General features: G+C 38.6%; 1 protein-coding gene and 1 long non-coding RNA gene across 2 annotated transcripts; one reads left to right on the top strand and one right to left on the bottom strand.

The window, feature by feature from the left end:
• Positions 1 to 2,108: 2,108 nt before the first annotated feature.
• On the top strand, positions 2,109 to 15,905 carry etfa (electron transfer flavoprotein subunit alpha). Its single transcript, XM_085166255.1, has 12 exons — positions 2,109 to 2,256; positions 4,256 to 4,405; positions 10,200 to 10,281; positions 10,715 to 10,797; positions 11,017 to 11,116; positions 11,268 to 11,378; positions 11,537 to 11,638; positions 11,769 to 11,837; positions 11,929 to 12,011; positions 13,184 to 13,249; positions 14,125 to 14,205; positions 15,646 to 15,905. The coding sequence occupies exons 1-12, from the start codon at positions 2,218 to 2,220 to the stop codon at positions 15,679 to 15,681; spliced, it is 1,002 nt and encodes a 333-aa protein (XP_085022381.1). The 5' UTR covers positions 2,109 to 2,217; the 3' UTR covers positions 15,682 to 15,905.
• On the bottom strand, positions 9,096 to 10,719 carry LOC146515524 (uncharacterized). Its single transcript, XR_014875079.1, has 2 exons — positions 10,456 to 10,719; positions 9,096 to 10,372 (listed from the first exon to the last, which is right to left on the bottom strand). It is a non-coding gene; the product is annotated as an uncharacterized LOC146515524 (long non-coding RNA).
• Positions 15,906 to 16,531: the final 626 nt, after the last annotated feature.

Here is a 16,531-nt window from a genome sequence, read left to right as displayed (position 1 = left end):
TTATGTGATTATAATTTTTGCTTCTGCTGTGAGATTTTTGCTATTAAAGCTAGCAGGATGCGTTTAAAGTGATATTGATCTGAAGGTTTAATGAAAACACAGCCTTAAAGCTAGTTCTTCTTTTGCTTCTTTTTCTTCCTATTTGGTTAAACTGTAGCTGTTTTATGCAAATATCATATAAGGTGGTTTTTCCAACCCTGTCTTCAAGCTGTCATAGTAAGTAATGCTCACATCAGCAGGGAGCCCTCTACTGGATGAAATATAGATCAGCTGAATATCAATCAGCTGGAGAAGTGAAACATAAATCTTGATCGTTGCTTTGGACAGCTCTTGAAGTTTTTCCTCTAATGGAACTCCTATAATAGCAATCTGCAAGGTGTCCTTTATATGTATACCTCAGGTTGAAGGTAGTTCATATCCACCACCCGCCCTAATCAAGCAGCCCTGTGCTCGCTGTTTTTTTTTTAAACTGTTATTTTATTCATACGGTGATTTTAGCATGCAATTGCTTGTAAGGTGTTCTTGGGTATCTTGAGTTGCATCTATAAATTCAAATAAGAAAAAAAAAAACAAGTATTTGTTTTCTTTTTTAAACGTCGATCAGCTGCAAAATCAAAACTAACAGAAAATAATGTTGCAGGCCTGATCCGTGAGGCATGGACAAAGAAACCTTCGGGGAGGTCTTGCATGGTGAGTCCTCAGTTCAGTGTGTGGCTTCTTTGAGTTTGGTTGGACCTGTTACGGGTTGCGATAAGGGGCGTTTCCAGGGTTTTATCAGTTGGGTGGCACTGGACCAAGAACAAGTCAAGGGGTGCACAGGAAATAGGTATACTGGACACAATTTTGTCATGTGTCTTATAGGTTTATTAAATAAAAATAGGTTCAAATACAAGTTTTTGTTGGAAAATTGTTTTGCAAGTGGGGGGAAAATAAATGAAAAAAAAAAAAAGAACTGATGATTTTAATGACTTACATATTGCTGGGTTGCAGTTTATCAGTAACACAGTAAGTGATCAATTACTTAATATAAGTAGAATGGAATACAAATATTTGCATGAAAAATAAAGTAGAGAAGAATGAGAAAGCAACATAACTCATGTACACTAGAACTGGACTTTAGGAAAGTACTTGAGTAAATGTGCTAGTCACATTTCTTCGGATCCCATCAGTTGTCGCATCCAGTGGTATTGGCCATTATAAGATTTAAAGTACTATAGTTTAAGGACACTGGTGATCATTTCTCTTATTGGGATATGGGGATTTCTCTAGTCTGGTCAGTCTCGTGGGCTTTCTAATGCCCCTGGAGGTTTTCTTCTAGAGAAGTATGCTGAAGAAGGCCATCTACTGCCATTGAGCAGTTACATTAAGTCACGTTGTAACTCCCCAACAAGTTACACTTAGAGTTCAGGTTGGTGTTACATATAACCTGTAAAATTTGCCTTAATGTCAGGACCCAGTAGCCCAACAGAGGATTACACTGTAAGAAATTATGATTATTCAAAGTAGTTTAAAAAAATATTTAAAAAAATATTTAAAAGGAACAATTTCACATAGTTTCATCTCATAGTATGGAACTCGTGTACTGCACGCTGAGTTTATAGATATTGCTAATTTCATTTTGCAAGTACTTTTTAGTGTTGTAGCTAATTTGTGTTTAAAAAATAAAGTAAGGGGAGAAAAACTTTCTTTCACTTTATTTTCACTTCTCAAACTGCACACAAAAGAAGGCTTTCAAAGAATCAAGTGTGAGTATATCTATATAATATTTGATAATATTTATTCAAAATGTATTCTTTCTTTCTGTCTCGAAATTTATTCTATTATTCTTTATTTTTGTTATTTTGCGTTTTCTCTACGCAGCACTTGCATATATAAGGAAGTAGCGGAGGCTCTCCAATCAGAGTTAAATGTGCTTCTGCTTGATTTGAAGAGGAAAACAAATATTAAATTAATACAAAAGACCCGGAAAACAAAACATAAAAAGAAAGCTTCTTTTTATTTATTTATTTATTTTGGTGTTTAATATTTCTGTCAATATATTAAACTTCACAGAGAGAGAGGGAGAGAGAGGGGAGGGGGAGGAGCAAGAGCGTTGGCCGGAAGTTGCGGTTCTTGATCGAAGCTATCTCGCGAGAATTCCTCACCGACGTCAGATGACCTTTGGCACAGTTTTGTGTCTGCAGGACTGGAAGGGAGCTGTAGCTTTCGGGGTCCAAGATGAATAGAGCTCTTAACAAATCAAATCTGAAACATTTGGTAAGAATAACGCTAACACTAACTTACAGTGAGGCATTGCATTAATTGGTTAAATCAGTTTTTAACAGTAAACGCTGGTTTCTTTGCAGCAGCTACTAGCTTGCTTTATGACTTAGCTACACATTACCCGGGTCATTGTCGTTTCCAGACGCAAGTGTGCTACAAGGAATTTAAACATGTGGCAGTATTAGTTAACATAATGCGACAATAGTTCTGCATACTATCTCTACTTTGTGAAATAGCTTAAAAAGGAGTTAATATTTTTGGAACGAAAGCTAGTTAGTGCTAGCCTGGCTAGCCTCATGCTTATGAAACGGTTACGAAACTGCCACTTGCAGGTGTTACCAAAGAGTCAAAATTAAAAATACCTATGTCTGGTGAGATGTGTAGGCAATAAGTTGGAGGAAAAATGTAGTTTTCTTATGTATTTTGTATTTTGGGATTCTCCCTGTTATCCAATCAGTTTGTGTTTAACCCCCCTCCCCTTCCCCTTTACATGCCCTACCATAGTTAATGATAATTTGGAAGGGTTACTTAGAAATGTCTAAATTATTTTACTCATTATGTCAAAAATAACTAGCTTGATCTAGCTTCACAGGCCAGTATCTGCCAGATTAAACCACCTATATCACCTTGAAACTGCACAAGTCCAACCTGCACTGAATAGACTAGAATAACATAGAATAGAATTCAACTTTATTGTCATTGCACATGTCGCAAGTACAAGGCAACGAAATGCAGTTTGCGTCCATCCAGAAGTGCTTTAGCCGTGATATAGATATATTACAAAATATATATTAGTAATAATATAAGTATATAGATATATTACAGAAATGGGTCTGTTATAGGTATGAGGTTACAAAAATTGTTCTATTATGGTTATGTTACAATGTACACGGTATGAAGGTATGTTATGAATATGCTATAACTATAAGTATGTACAGGCTGTAGTGGGTATACATTGCCGTAAAGTAAAAGAATTGAGTAAGTGTTTTTTAGTATTTATTGATTGCAAGGTATTTATAAAGTTTTGCAAATGTTTTGTGTTATTTTTCACGTGTATGCTATAGATTCATTATTAAAAATTCTTTGGATCTGACACAAATCCTCTAAAATACATCAAACCTGATAGAAACTTGAACTCATAGTAGGTTACGTCATGAAGACAGAGCACTTATAGGTAGGTTTACAAAACTCAAATCTGTCATTTAATTTAGGTGGGAACTATAATTTTCTGTCCTGTGTAACCTTTGCGAGTACTCTATTGTGCATTGTGCATATAATGTTTTGCACAGGAAAAAGATATTTACACTGTTCTGTGGGAACCCCAGGTTGAGTTGACATGGCCTGTCCTTTTTCTCCATTTGCTGGTCTTTATCTGAATGACCTTTGCGTCACATGGCTGGTTAACTGTGTCAAGTCATGTCCAGATGAGGCTTGCAGCATCCTGTTTTACTTTGACTGAGTGAGATGCAGCCGTTTTAGAGGCTGCACTGAAAATTGTTTGCCCTTTATCCGGACATTATGTGTGCACCTTCCCACAGCATTTATTTCTAAAGATGATCTCAGACTCTGTATCAAAATATTTAATGCACAACCATTTATTCTAAATAATGCATGTATAAACACAGGTAAAGCATTAGGTAAAAATTATTATGTAGGACATTTGCCAGTTATACAATTTTACTGCTCACTCTTGAACACATGACATTGGTCAGTTGATACTTATGACATTGGATTGTGTGGTAGAAATGAAGATAAAGTGAATTCAGCTTTTCTGCTCAACACTACTTCAGGATGATTGTGCTGTGATGATTATGGTGTCTGTGGTCAATTTTAGGTAGCAATATCTATCTTTTTTTTTTTTCAAATGAAAAACAAATTTGATAAGAATACAGAAATCATATGTTACCAAGCATGTATTTTATTTTTAACATCTTTAGGCAGCAGAACCAACAAAACAGTGATATATTATCATGTTGATTGATTGTGTTTTCAGACTGGTCTCCTGCAAAGGTTTCAAAGCACCTTGGTCATTGCAGAGCACAACAATGAAAAATTAACTCCGATTACCCTCAATGCCATTACGGCTGCTACTAAAGTGGGAGGAGAGGTGTCCTGTCTGGTCGCTGGAACAAACTGTGCAAAGGTAGGTAAAGCTTTTGATGTGCAGAGTATGTGTGTGCGTGCATGTAAATGGAATAACTAAAATGACGACATATTGTGTTGCCATTACGGAGCAAACGTGAAGTAAATATTAGTTAAACCGATGACAAACTTGTTAAGGGTGCAATAAAAGTGGCTGATAGCAGGAAATCTGGTTCTGACCAGAGTGGTGGTGTGCTGATAAAGTTACAGACTCACTCCTGCTGCCACAGGCACAGTAGGACAGGCTTTATTCAGCACTTCTTCCAGCTCTCCAGAGCTAAAATTGATTGGGTTTAATGTAAAAGTACATGGAGGGCTTAGGGTGTCAAACTCAAATACACAGTGGGCCAAAATTCAAAACTGGAACAAAGTCGCGGGCTAACATTAATACTTATTGAAAAAAAATCTTCCTCCAGATATAAGAATGAATCTTTTCTTATGGACTCAAATAAGTTTTGCTGGAAAACTGAATATAGAACAAGCAAAGCTTAATACTAAACAATATATATATTAGCTGTATAATACCAGTAGGCCAGCTCTAATAGTAATTTGGTATGGCTTCGCAGGCCAAATGTAATAAGGCCCACGTGTCAGAGTTTGACACTTATGACTTATGGCAAAGTTACAGTCTCAATGTTATTCTTTATTTTTTCTCAGTGTCTTCTTGAGGGACAGTATGTGTATATGTGCACGTGATATTAAATGAATGTTTAAGTGCAGGTTATTGTGCAGACTCAGCACAGAGCATCAAAGAGTTGATTTGTAGTGTGTCACATCAGTGTGGTGGCAGCTGTCCTGGCAGCCATTTTTGGAATTCCATAAGATACTATGATTCATATCAGTATGTCACACATAAACGCATTGTATTGAATGACACAGAAACAGAAGCTTATGAGGATTATAAGATTCTGCTAACATTCTGTCCACATTTGATAACCTGCTTAGTGATGTGAAATCATCATCAATGTGAGTGGGCAAAACAGAAGCAACTTTGGATTTCTAACTACAAATCCATTCTCTCTTGTTTCTTTTTGTCGTTATCCCACTCTAAAAGTTGGATGTAACAGTGAGACCAAATTCACAACCCAATAGAAACAGATCCAGGTACATTTACTGCAATATTCAAACTAAATACAGGCTGCTGGCCATTGACATGTAGTATACTTTTGACTTGAAGTCACCTGGAACTGTAGCTGTGCTGTAAACAAATAATGAAGCACAGTTTGACCAGAATAAGAACTAGAATCTTTAACACACTAAGATAATAAAATACACAAGCTATTTGGCTGGTAACTGGCAATAAGCCCGAGGACTAATGGCCCAGAAGGCCCAAATGAAACTAGTAATGTCCAGACATCTAGCCTATATTACTTAATATTCATTAACCTATTTAAAACGCACTTTTGCTCTGTTTCAGGTAAAGTGTAAATCTGCACTTCTGATTTGTGTGATTACATTTTCTCTTTGTCTTTTTCTGCTGCAGCAGCCAAAGTCTGATTTATTAATGACAAACCAGTTGTAGAAGCATCATAACATCAAGAAAACTGGACAGTTAAAGGATTTTTCTTTTTACATAAAAAAGAAAAAAAAATGTTTGATGATCTGAAATGTTTAAGTGTGACAAACATACAAATAAATTGGAAAAAGGCTTTTTCACACCATTGTCATATAAAAGACTTACTTCCTTCATTCTGTTCATTGTGGACCACTAAAATTTTGTATACTATGTAGTATACACCTTATTTACTTTATTTATTAAATTTTGGGTTTGTTTTGTTTTTTTGCACTACATTAGACAACATCAAAATAGCGTTGTCAAAAAATGACAATAGCGTTGGCATTTTTGTTATTTGTGTTTTGTAATCTTTATAAAAACCTACAAAAAAACCACCTCTTAATCTTTGGTATATTGCGAGGCGCTGTGGACATCCAAGTTTGTGATTGTGTAGATTTTTCAAATCAATACCATGGTTGCATCTACTGAAAAACTCTGTGAAGCTTAAATCTCAGTGACCTTGACTTCAAGGTCAGAGGTCAACTTTTCTGAAAATCGGAGGAGTTTCACATTTATAACACAGGTATGTCTACTAGGAGGCTGAAGGGTAGCACTATATATTTATAAACAATCAAAAACAACAATTTATTTCCAATTTGTATGGAATTTATTTCTGTAAACATGGTGTTTTAGGTCGGATTAAAGGACTGATGTGATGGTAAGGTGTCCGCTGCTCTGCTTTGAATATTGGTAGGCTTTTTTTTTTTTTTTAAATTTTCACAAGAATTGCTAGTTCCCCTAGAGTTTTGGCCACCCCAGCAATCAGAAGATTCCCTATGAGCAAGCATTTAGCGACAGTGGGAAGGAAAAACCCCCTTTAAAAAGGAAGAAACCTTCGACAGAACCAGGCTCAGGAAGGGACAGCCCTCTGCCACGACTGGTTGGGGTGGGGGGAGTGAAAATTAAAAAAAAAAAAAAGTGATAATTATTGGAGCAGCTTAATTAATAATTCCAGTGTAATTTGCTGTTAATATCCTTTTCCAACCCCAGTTTGTGTTTTTATCACTTTTGTCCAGGGTGGAAGATGCCATGCTGAAGATTGACTCTGTATGGTTTTTCAATGTTGATACTTGGGAACCTGTTGGAGAGGCCAGGGTTGAAAAAAGGATGCCGTAGAACCTGAGAGGGTGTTATCCGCTGGTGTGCATCCAAGGCCAACATCTCTTTAATTAGGCTGACAAATAAGCGTTGGCCATCTTCTGGTCCTCGTCTAAACATCATTATTTGTTCGAGGTCATCCAGACGGTTAAGTTTTATGTATCTTGTCTCCAAAGATTCATATCCTGTCTCGTATTTAAATTGTTGGGCGGTCTTAAATGTCCAGCGTTGTTGGTTGTAGTTGTCTTTTGTGAAATAGTCTTCAGTGTACACGCCAGGATCGAGAACATGATCTGGTGGCTGACCCTGAGTCTCTATGATAAATTTCAAAACATCATAATATTTTTTTCCAGGGTAGAGTGGCACCCCTGTAACAAGCTCAACAGCCACCAGCCCCAGAGACCACATGTCACTTGCTTCATTGTAAGGAAGGCCAAGCATAACCTCAGGTGCACTGTAACCAACTGTCCCCACACGGTCACCAGGCATCACTGCAGACGCAGGACATGCGAGGCCAAAGTCTATAAGTCTGACTTTGACTGGAGACTCATAGCGATTTACAACCATGATGTTTCCAGGTTTGAGGTCAGCGTGCACTATTCCCACAGAACCCAGGTGGGACAGAGCATTTGTGAGTTGACCTAAAATTGGCCTGACTTCGCTTATGGGAAGACGCCGGTTATTCGGGTCCCGTATGTAGTCCCACAGGCATTGATCGAGGAGTTCAAATTTCAGGCAAACCCGCTCTCTGTCAAGGAAAAAGCCGTTCCATTGAACAATGTTGGCGGCATCTGGATCCAACCTTCGCAGCTGCTCCAGGATGAAAATTTCCAGTTTTGCCTGTTGCAGAATATTAGTGCGGTTCTTGTTCACCTTAATAGCCACAGCTTGGTTGGTTTTGGTATCACGGCATTTGGCTACAATACCAAAGCCCCCTTCTCCGAGGAAAGCCTCTACCTTGTAGTGGTTTCCCAAAATGCTCCCTTCAACTATTTTAAGCTCATCTGAGCTGAAGGATGGGCTGGCTGATGTGTGGACGAATACTTGCTGAGAAAATTCAACCGAGTTTTGAAAACTGCAGTTGATTTTCTCTGATCTCTTGCATTTCAAGTTTGAAGGGTGCTGAAAGACCACAGGGTTTTGTGGTCTTTCAGCACTCATGTCAATGCAAGGGGAACTCTTAGGGTTGAAAAAGGGATGCCGGAGAACCTCCGACGGTGTTATTCGCTGGTTTGCATCCAAGGCCAACATCTGTTTAATTAAGCTTACAAACAAACGTTGGCCATTTTCAGGTCCTCTTCTAAACATCATTACTTGTTCGAGGTCATCGAGACGCGTCAGTTTTATGTATCTTGTCTCCAGGGACTCATATCTTGTCTCGTACTGAAATTGTTGGTCAGTCTTAAATGTCCAGCGCTGTTGGTTGTCGTTGTCTTCAATGAAATAGTCTTCAGTGTACACGCCAGAGTCTAGAACATGATCTGGTGGCTGACCCTGAGTCTCTATGATGAATTTCAAAACATCATAGTCTTCATTTCCAGGGTAGAGTGGCACCCCTGTACCAAGCTCCACAGCCACCAGCCCCAGAGACCACATGTCACTTGCTTCATTGTAAGGAAGGCCAAGCATAACTTCAGGTGCACTATAACCAACCGTGTGCAGACGCAGGACATGCGAGGCCAAAGTCTATAAGTTTGACTTTGATGGGAGACTCATGGCGGTTTACAACCATGATGTTTCCAGGTTTGAGGTCAGCGTGCACTATTCCCACAGAACCCAGGTGGGACAGAGCATTTGTGAGCTGACCTAAAATTGGCCTGACTTTGCTTATGGGGAGACCCTGGTTTTTCCGGTCCCCTATATAGTCCCACAGGCATTGATCAAGGAGTTCGAACTTTAAGCAAACCCGCTCCCCGTCGTGGAAAAAGCCGTTCCATTGAACAATGTTGGCGGCATCTGGATCCAACCTTCTCAGCTGCTCCAGGATGAAAATTTCCAGTTTTGCCTGTTGCAGAATATCAGGGTCGCTCTTGTTGACTTTAATAGCCACAGCTCGGTTGGTCATGGTATCACGACATTTGGCTACAATACCAAAGCCCCCTTCTCCAAGGAAAGCCTCTACCTTGTAGTGGTTTCCCAAAATGCTCCCTTTAACTATTCCAAGCTCATTTGAGGGGAAGGATGGGTTAGCTGACATGGTGAAATGTGTCGGCTTGGTCAGTGAATTGCTAAGTAACGCGAAATTCTCTCAAAACTCTCCAAAAGGGTTTGCTTACTGTCAGGTCAAGGTCCGTTGAGCAGCAAAGTTTAACAGAGCAAAACTCCTATTTAAGGGTTTTTTCTCTCAGCAAGATGATGACATCACAAGGGATCAAAGGCATTCTACTTTGGATCAAAGACATTCTATTTTTAATCAATGGCATTCTATTTTTTCAGTTGAAACACTGAAAAAAAATAGTGTTTCAACAGGGCAGGCTGGCGCCCTGTCGGAGGCAGAGGTGATAGGGTAAGGATGCAGAGGATAAGAAAAGATCTTATCTGTCAGCTCATCAGCGAGCAGCCGCAGAATCACAGGTGCAGCTTGGCAGGGGATGTAGAGTGAAGACAAAATCAACAATGACTTATGGCAGGGGTGTCAAACTCAAATACACAGTGGGCCAAAATTCAAAACTGGAACAAAGTCGCGGGCTAACATTAATACTTATTGAAAAAAAATCTTCCTCCAGATATAAGAATGAATCTTTTCTTATGGACTCAAAAAAGTTTTGCTGGAAAACTGAATATGGAACAAGCAAAGCTTAATACTAAACAATATATATATATTAGCTGTATAATACTAGTAGGCCAGCTCTAATAGTAATTTGGTATGGCTTCGTGGGCCAAATGTAATTAGGCTGCGGGCCAAATTTGGCCTGCGGGCCAGAGTTTGACGCCTATGGCTTAGATGGAGACTAAATTCAGCTTCCCTTCCCCCTTTATTAAACAACAAAGTAAAACAAAATGCAACAAAGGCAGGCATGGATCACCTCTGCTATTGTTGGTGTGTTTGTGCTTCACTATTGGAGTAGGATGTTGTAGTGTGTATTTTGCTGCACATGAAGATATGCACAAAGAAAGTTGGATGTCGTTTCTGTGTTTTCAGGTTGCAGAGGAAATCAGCAAAGTGAAAGGTGTGAAGAAGGTCCTGGTGGCCCAACATGATTCTTACAAAGGTGGCCTACCAGGTATTGTTGGCGCTTCTTTTTTAAATATTTGTCAGTCTCTGAGTGATGTGGTAATTAACGTGCACAGAGAGTAAAAGCTGTGCACGTTACTCTCTGTGCACGTAACAGAGAGTAACGTGCACAGAGAATTAACGCTCATATCGTTAATTAAACGATATGAGCGGTTTAATTAACCGCTCATATCGTTAAGAGATTAAGAACAGGTGTCACAGCATTCGTAGTATGCCATCTGCCTAATGTTGTTTCTGCTATCGGACTATTTATTATTGAGTGATTTGTATATATTGTGCTATTTCCGAAATCTGTAACATATTGTATTGTTAAACAATCTAGTCTGTTTCTGTTAATGTTACTGTATTGGAGCAACTGTAACCCACATAATTTCCTTACGTATTAATAAAGTATGCTGATTCTGATTTGTTTGTTTTATTAGAGGAGTTGACTCCACTTATCCTGCAGACACAAAAGCAGTTCAACTTCACTCACATCTGTGCTGGTGCCTCAGCTTTCGGAAAGGTAAATCACAATAGACAAATGCTCGTATAACTTGAATTTCTGTATTTTATTACTCTTTTATTTTTTTGTCTACTCACTAAATGAACTAATATTCTATTGTGTATATTTAACTGAAATCAGAAGCTCTTAGTTGATGTTATTTTGTGAAAATCCTGCTGTGAACAAAATGCCAAGCAACATCTCTGTGAACTATACTGTTGCTGCCTTCCTCTTTTGTAGAACCTGCTTCCCAGAGTGGCTGCCAAGTTGGACGTCGCCCCAGTTTCAGATATTATTGAAGTCAAATCTTCAGATACTTTTGTTAGGACCATCTATGCAGGTAATCTTTTGTAAGCATGTTATGATATTGAGATCTAGCATTCTCATTGAGTTACAGATTTGTTGAACTGCATCAGTTTGACTTTCGCTTTTATAACGGAAGTCAGCTTTTTTGTAATGTAGTCATCTAATTAAATGTTGGGATTAAACAGGAAATGCCCTCAGCACCGTAAAATGCAACGAGCCGATCAAGGTCTTCAGCATCAGAGGGACTTGCTTTGAAGCAGCTCCAACAGAGGGAGGGGGTGCTGCATCAGAAGAAGGTGTAGTAGCTTACAGATTTATCCTGAACACGCTTAGAAACTAGGTGAAATTTTGGATGATGTTCAACAGCACCTTATTTGTTTTTATGTTTGAAATTTGTTTGTTTTTTGTTACTGTTTTTTTTTTTTTTATTGTTACTGGTTTGTCTGATTTGCAGTGTCTGCTTCCTCTCCGGTTGGAATTTCTGAGTGGCTGAAACAGAGTCTGACAAAGAGTGACCGTCCAGAGCTGACAAGTGCTAAAGTTGTGGTGTCAGGAGGTGTGCATAAACTGTTGAAGTTTGAATTTGGCAAAATATTTGTTTGTAACATAGACTTGCTATTGTATAGTTTAACAATGTGCACAGTAGACTAATGGTTTCTCTTTTCCTTTCTTTTTTCCTCCCTCAGGTAGGGGCTTGAAGAATGGAGAAAACTTCAAGTTGCTTTATGACCTTGCAGACAAACTGAATGCTGCAGGTATTCTATTCTGGGAAAGTTTGGGTCATTTATCACTTTGCTTGGTTGCTTTTTTTGGCCCCATTTTAATTGCAAAATGTTCTTTTTCCAGTTGGTGCATCCAGAGCTGCAGTGGATGCTGGCTACGTCCCTAACGACATGCAGGTTGGACAGACTGGCAAAATTGTAGCACCGGTAGGTTAACAAAACAAACTATTTTTGATTGGTTATAGTGAAAACTAAGGTTTAAAAGGGGACAAAGTCTGTGTAAGTTTGCTTTTGACTGATGCCTGTTAGCCTTCATCTAGCAAATCGCTATGATTATGATGGCTGCTATTCCCTTTTTTTTTTCTTTTTTTTTTCTTTAAATAAAAAGGTTAACTTCCCATTATGTGATTCTGTCAGGTTACCCCAGCTGTGATTACCCACACATTAGGCCTCACAAAATATACATGATGGCACATTTCAGGCGCCTAAATGATTTAGCTGATCCATTAAAATGGAGTGCAGTGAATGTCTGGTCAGAGCCCCAGACCAGTCCAGACTGTCCAAATTAGATTTATTTAATGTTATGACAAGCATTTGGAATTTGGCTTAGTTAATTAAATACAGTCTAAATCTGGTTAGTTTATTCACCCCACCAATCTAAGAATGTTTAGTGATTCATTTTATTCACATTAGATAAGCTCTCCTATGCCAATTAAAGCAAATGTTATCATATGGTTTAGTGTAAACATCAGAGTCAGGTGTCCTGGAATCATTTCTGTAATCAGAGTTCTGATGTTGCTCTATATCAGAGTTTTAGGGTTTAAAATAATAATAATAATTGGCAGTATTGGCGAAACAGTATAAAACATGTCTGTCTAGAGATTTGTATGTCTATCTTAATTTATTTATCTGACTAATTGGAATCAGTTAGAGCTGTGTGTGAAAAGGGCTCTGGCTGACTGACATAAAGTCATTATTGTGTTATTAAGATATAAATAAAAAAAAACTCCATTTGGAATGACAAACTAATTTTAAAAAATGTGCTGTTTGCTTTGTGGAAATGGAAACCTGCAGTTTATGTGATTTTTCATCTGACTGGTAGAACGTAGTCAATCACGTTTGTAGAATGATGTTCTTATCCTCTGAAACTTCCAAGTGCAACAATAACCCTGAACTAAAATATTCATATGGTATTAAAATGGTTGGGAGCGTTCTTCCAAGGAAGGTTCAGGAGATGTAGTAATGGCCGACCCTTTCCAGGCTCATCTAGACACTATGCAGCCAGAGTCCATGGCCTAGCCTTGAGCTTAAACTTCAGATCCTAAGCATGTAACACATGTAACATTTGCCTGGTTGTATTGTGCTTTTCATGTTCACAGGAGTTGTACATTGCTGTTGGTATCTCAGGAGCAATCCAGCACCTGGCAGGAATGAAGGATAGCAAGGTAAAGTCACTGGAGCGGTGTGTGCTCCATTTTCTATTTTTCTGATTTTCTTCTCTTAACTTTGTTAGTTTGTAATAAACAGAATGGAAAGTTTCACTTCTAATATATATATATATTTTTTTAAAAAAGAATAAAGTTGCACTTGGTGTTCTCTGGTGACTTAACATTGTGATCCAAAAACATGTTTACCTGGTATGGTTATGCTCAAAATACCCACTGAGATGATTTTGACCTTTGCTGTGGATTTTAATTGTTTTTGTCTTGTTTATATCATGAATCTTTTATGTTAGCAGTGGGAGGAAAAATTCAATACATCTCAAATGCATAAATAGAATGATATTTTGCTTGGCGATGTTGGATCGATACAGGGACATCAAATATTGATATTTTAATAAATAAATTAAAATACTACGAACAACAGGCCTCATCTCGCCTGATAGACGGCATCCTTTCTGCAAACATTTGGAGTCTGATTTGGAGTGACTGCAGTCGCTCTCAGAGAGAATGCTGAACATCTGCAAATAGTTATCATCTAATTTATGCATCAATCTGTCTGCATTTGATGCAGACAGATTGATTCTGACTGATGGTCACATGTTGGCAGTCTCTTTCAATGGGCATCGCTCGACGGGACTCTGCACAACTGGCTACCAGCTTGTTTGTATTTTGGTTGTATTCTTGTGGAACATGAAGGAAAACGAATTGCAAAATCATAAAATTGTGTCAGGAGTGAAGCATCATATTAAAGTCTGCCCGTTCACAACTTTGTTTTTTAAACAGTCCGTTTTCTGTGTCCATTGTGAAAACTAAAGTAAAATCTAAAGAAACATAAATGTAACATTTTGGTTGTTTGTGTCTTTTTTTCCCCACTTCAGACTATTGTTGCTATCAACAAGGACCCTGAAGCTCCTATTTTCCAGGTGGCTGACTACGGTTTGGTAGCCGATCTTTTCAAAGTAAGCCTCTGGGATTGATATGGCTATAATGATGTCACTATGATCCCACATTAGGAAGCAACCAAGCAATGCCTGGATTTACTTTGTATGTTTCTCGAGTCGTGAGTGATAGCCAGAATATAACATTTGCTCTCTCCTGGATAAATTTTGCATGATGCCTTATTCCACCTAATGGAAATGTGCAACCGTTGAATTATTAAATTCTTGAATTAATCTGAGGAGAGTGCAAGCTATAACTCTCCTGATATCAGAAGATATAAAAACAGATCAATAGCTTACAGAAGTTGGCTTCAGCGTGGTTTTAAAGCCTCTGCTTGCCAGGCCTCTTATATGCTCAGTTGCATTCAGGTGTCTAGCTGATACTTTGGGATGGCGAGCCAGGTGTACTAGCATGACTCAGTGGAGTCCAGTGCTGCCTGCAAAAGTCTGTTTTCATTTGTGTCCTGGTGATCATGTTTTATTTAGGTCCTCAGTAGTGCCTGAGCAGCCCAGGTGTCCTGACCAACTCTGTAGCAGTGATTAGTAATAATAGCTTGTGGCAGCAGAGTTGCGACCTACCGGGCAATGAGATCATCTTACGTGTGATCGTTCCACAGATAACTGATTAAAATGGATAGGCTTTCTACTACTGCCTCCAAATGGTGAATTGATACCCAGCTGGGTAGTGTAGTGGTAAGACTACACACCTTCGGAGTGGGAGTCACAAGTTTGATTCCCACCCGGTATCCAGTAAGGGTCGTGGCTAGACACCCCCCCCCCCCCCCCCCCATACTAATTCAATTCAATTCAATTTTATTTATATAGCGCCAAATCACAACAAATGTCGCCTCAAGGCGCTTCATAAACTAGAAACCAAGCTCTGGAATGTCTGCAGCCTGTCCGCAGTTCGGACACATGAATTTCACTACATGTTGTACTCTGTATAATTGTGCATGTGACAAATAAAGGTTTGTTACCCCATATGGACTGAACTAGGGTCTGATTCTGATGTGAAAGTTGCTCAGCTCACCAGAACAACAATTTTAATAGCCTTGCACTTATATTTAGCAGCTAAAAGAGGCCTTTGAATCTGTTTTTTCCAAACTGTACAGACTACATTATCAGGGTTGTTATTTATTTTTTAGGCCTGAAGTCTTTCTGAATTCATCATTGAATGTTTCAGTATCTGCAGCCTGCTGTACTATTGATAAATCTCCAAGTACCAACATGCAGCATCCTTTGCCTAATAAACTCCTAAATGTTGCGATATGGATTATTCTGGGGAAAATGATGACAGGTTCTTATTAACATTTATCTTCAAATAAACCTGGGAATTACGTCACTGGTGATAAATGGCTTGAAAGGGCTGCGGCTGAGAAATGTAATGCAATGCATTTGTTGAACAGTGTTAGTGCAAAATAGTGGACCAACACTAAATGTCTTCACTGTTTTTCTTTTAAGGCTGTTCCTGAGATGACTGAAGCTCTCAGCAAGTGAAGAGAGACAAACTCCCACCAGAATCTAAGAACGACCAGTCTCCACCTTAAGAAATATTTAAAGCTGCGAGTCCTGCTTGCAGAGAATTTCATCATCTTCTCTCCGTTACTCTCAGTGAATACATTGTACTTACCTTTTGGCTGCAGGTTTCCTTTTTTTGCTTACGGTAGTACATGTGTTATTTGTATGTAACTTTCTGGGACATTAAAGGAGATCTTTGGAAATTCTCAGCTCTGTGATTCCTTCTACTAAGATGTAGCTCTTCGTGCTGAATTAGAGGTTATGTGACTAATGACATGCTCTTAGAAAGTTTATTTAATTGACACTAATGACTTGTTTTATTAACTTGCCATGTTTTTCACTTTATTGGGTTCATTTTGCAATGATGTCTTTCCATGATCAAGATAGAAAGTGCCTGTTGACAGAACAATAAACAGACTTTGCAATATGGTGGCAAATCTGAGAGGTTCATGCTATTCTGTCCTCTTCAGCATTTTATTCTAGCTTTCGAGTCCCTCGCTGTTTTTGAGCTGCGACTAGATGACCAAACCCAATCTGAAATATTTACACAACTTCCAAGCATTAAAGTAATACAAAGAAAAAAAGATGGACCTGAATTGTGTGAAGTATGTCATGTGTAGGTAGGTTTTTCAGTTAGCTTGTCAAGTGATGGTCATCCCATAGTTTGCAAAATCTCAAACATTGACTCAGCTGGGTTTGATGGGTTTCCAGTCATGGCATCTGGATAAAAACTCAACACGAATCATCCAGCAATCAAAAGGATTCTGCACTCTCTTCACTCACAGAATTTAGATTAAAAATGTTAACGCAAATATAGAAACGGATTAGA

This window comes from Neolamprologus multifasciatus, chromosome 7, assembly GCF_963576455.1.
Source record: "Neolamprologus multifasciatus chromosome 7, fNeoMul1.2, whole genome shotgun sequence".
Lineage (NCBI taxonomy): Eukaryota > Metazoa > Chordata > Actinopteri > Cichliformes > Cichlidae > Neolamprologus > Neolamprologus multifasciatus.
Note: the sequence above shows the minus strand (reverse complement) of the source record. Positions and strands in the feature narration are given on the sequence as shown.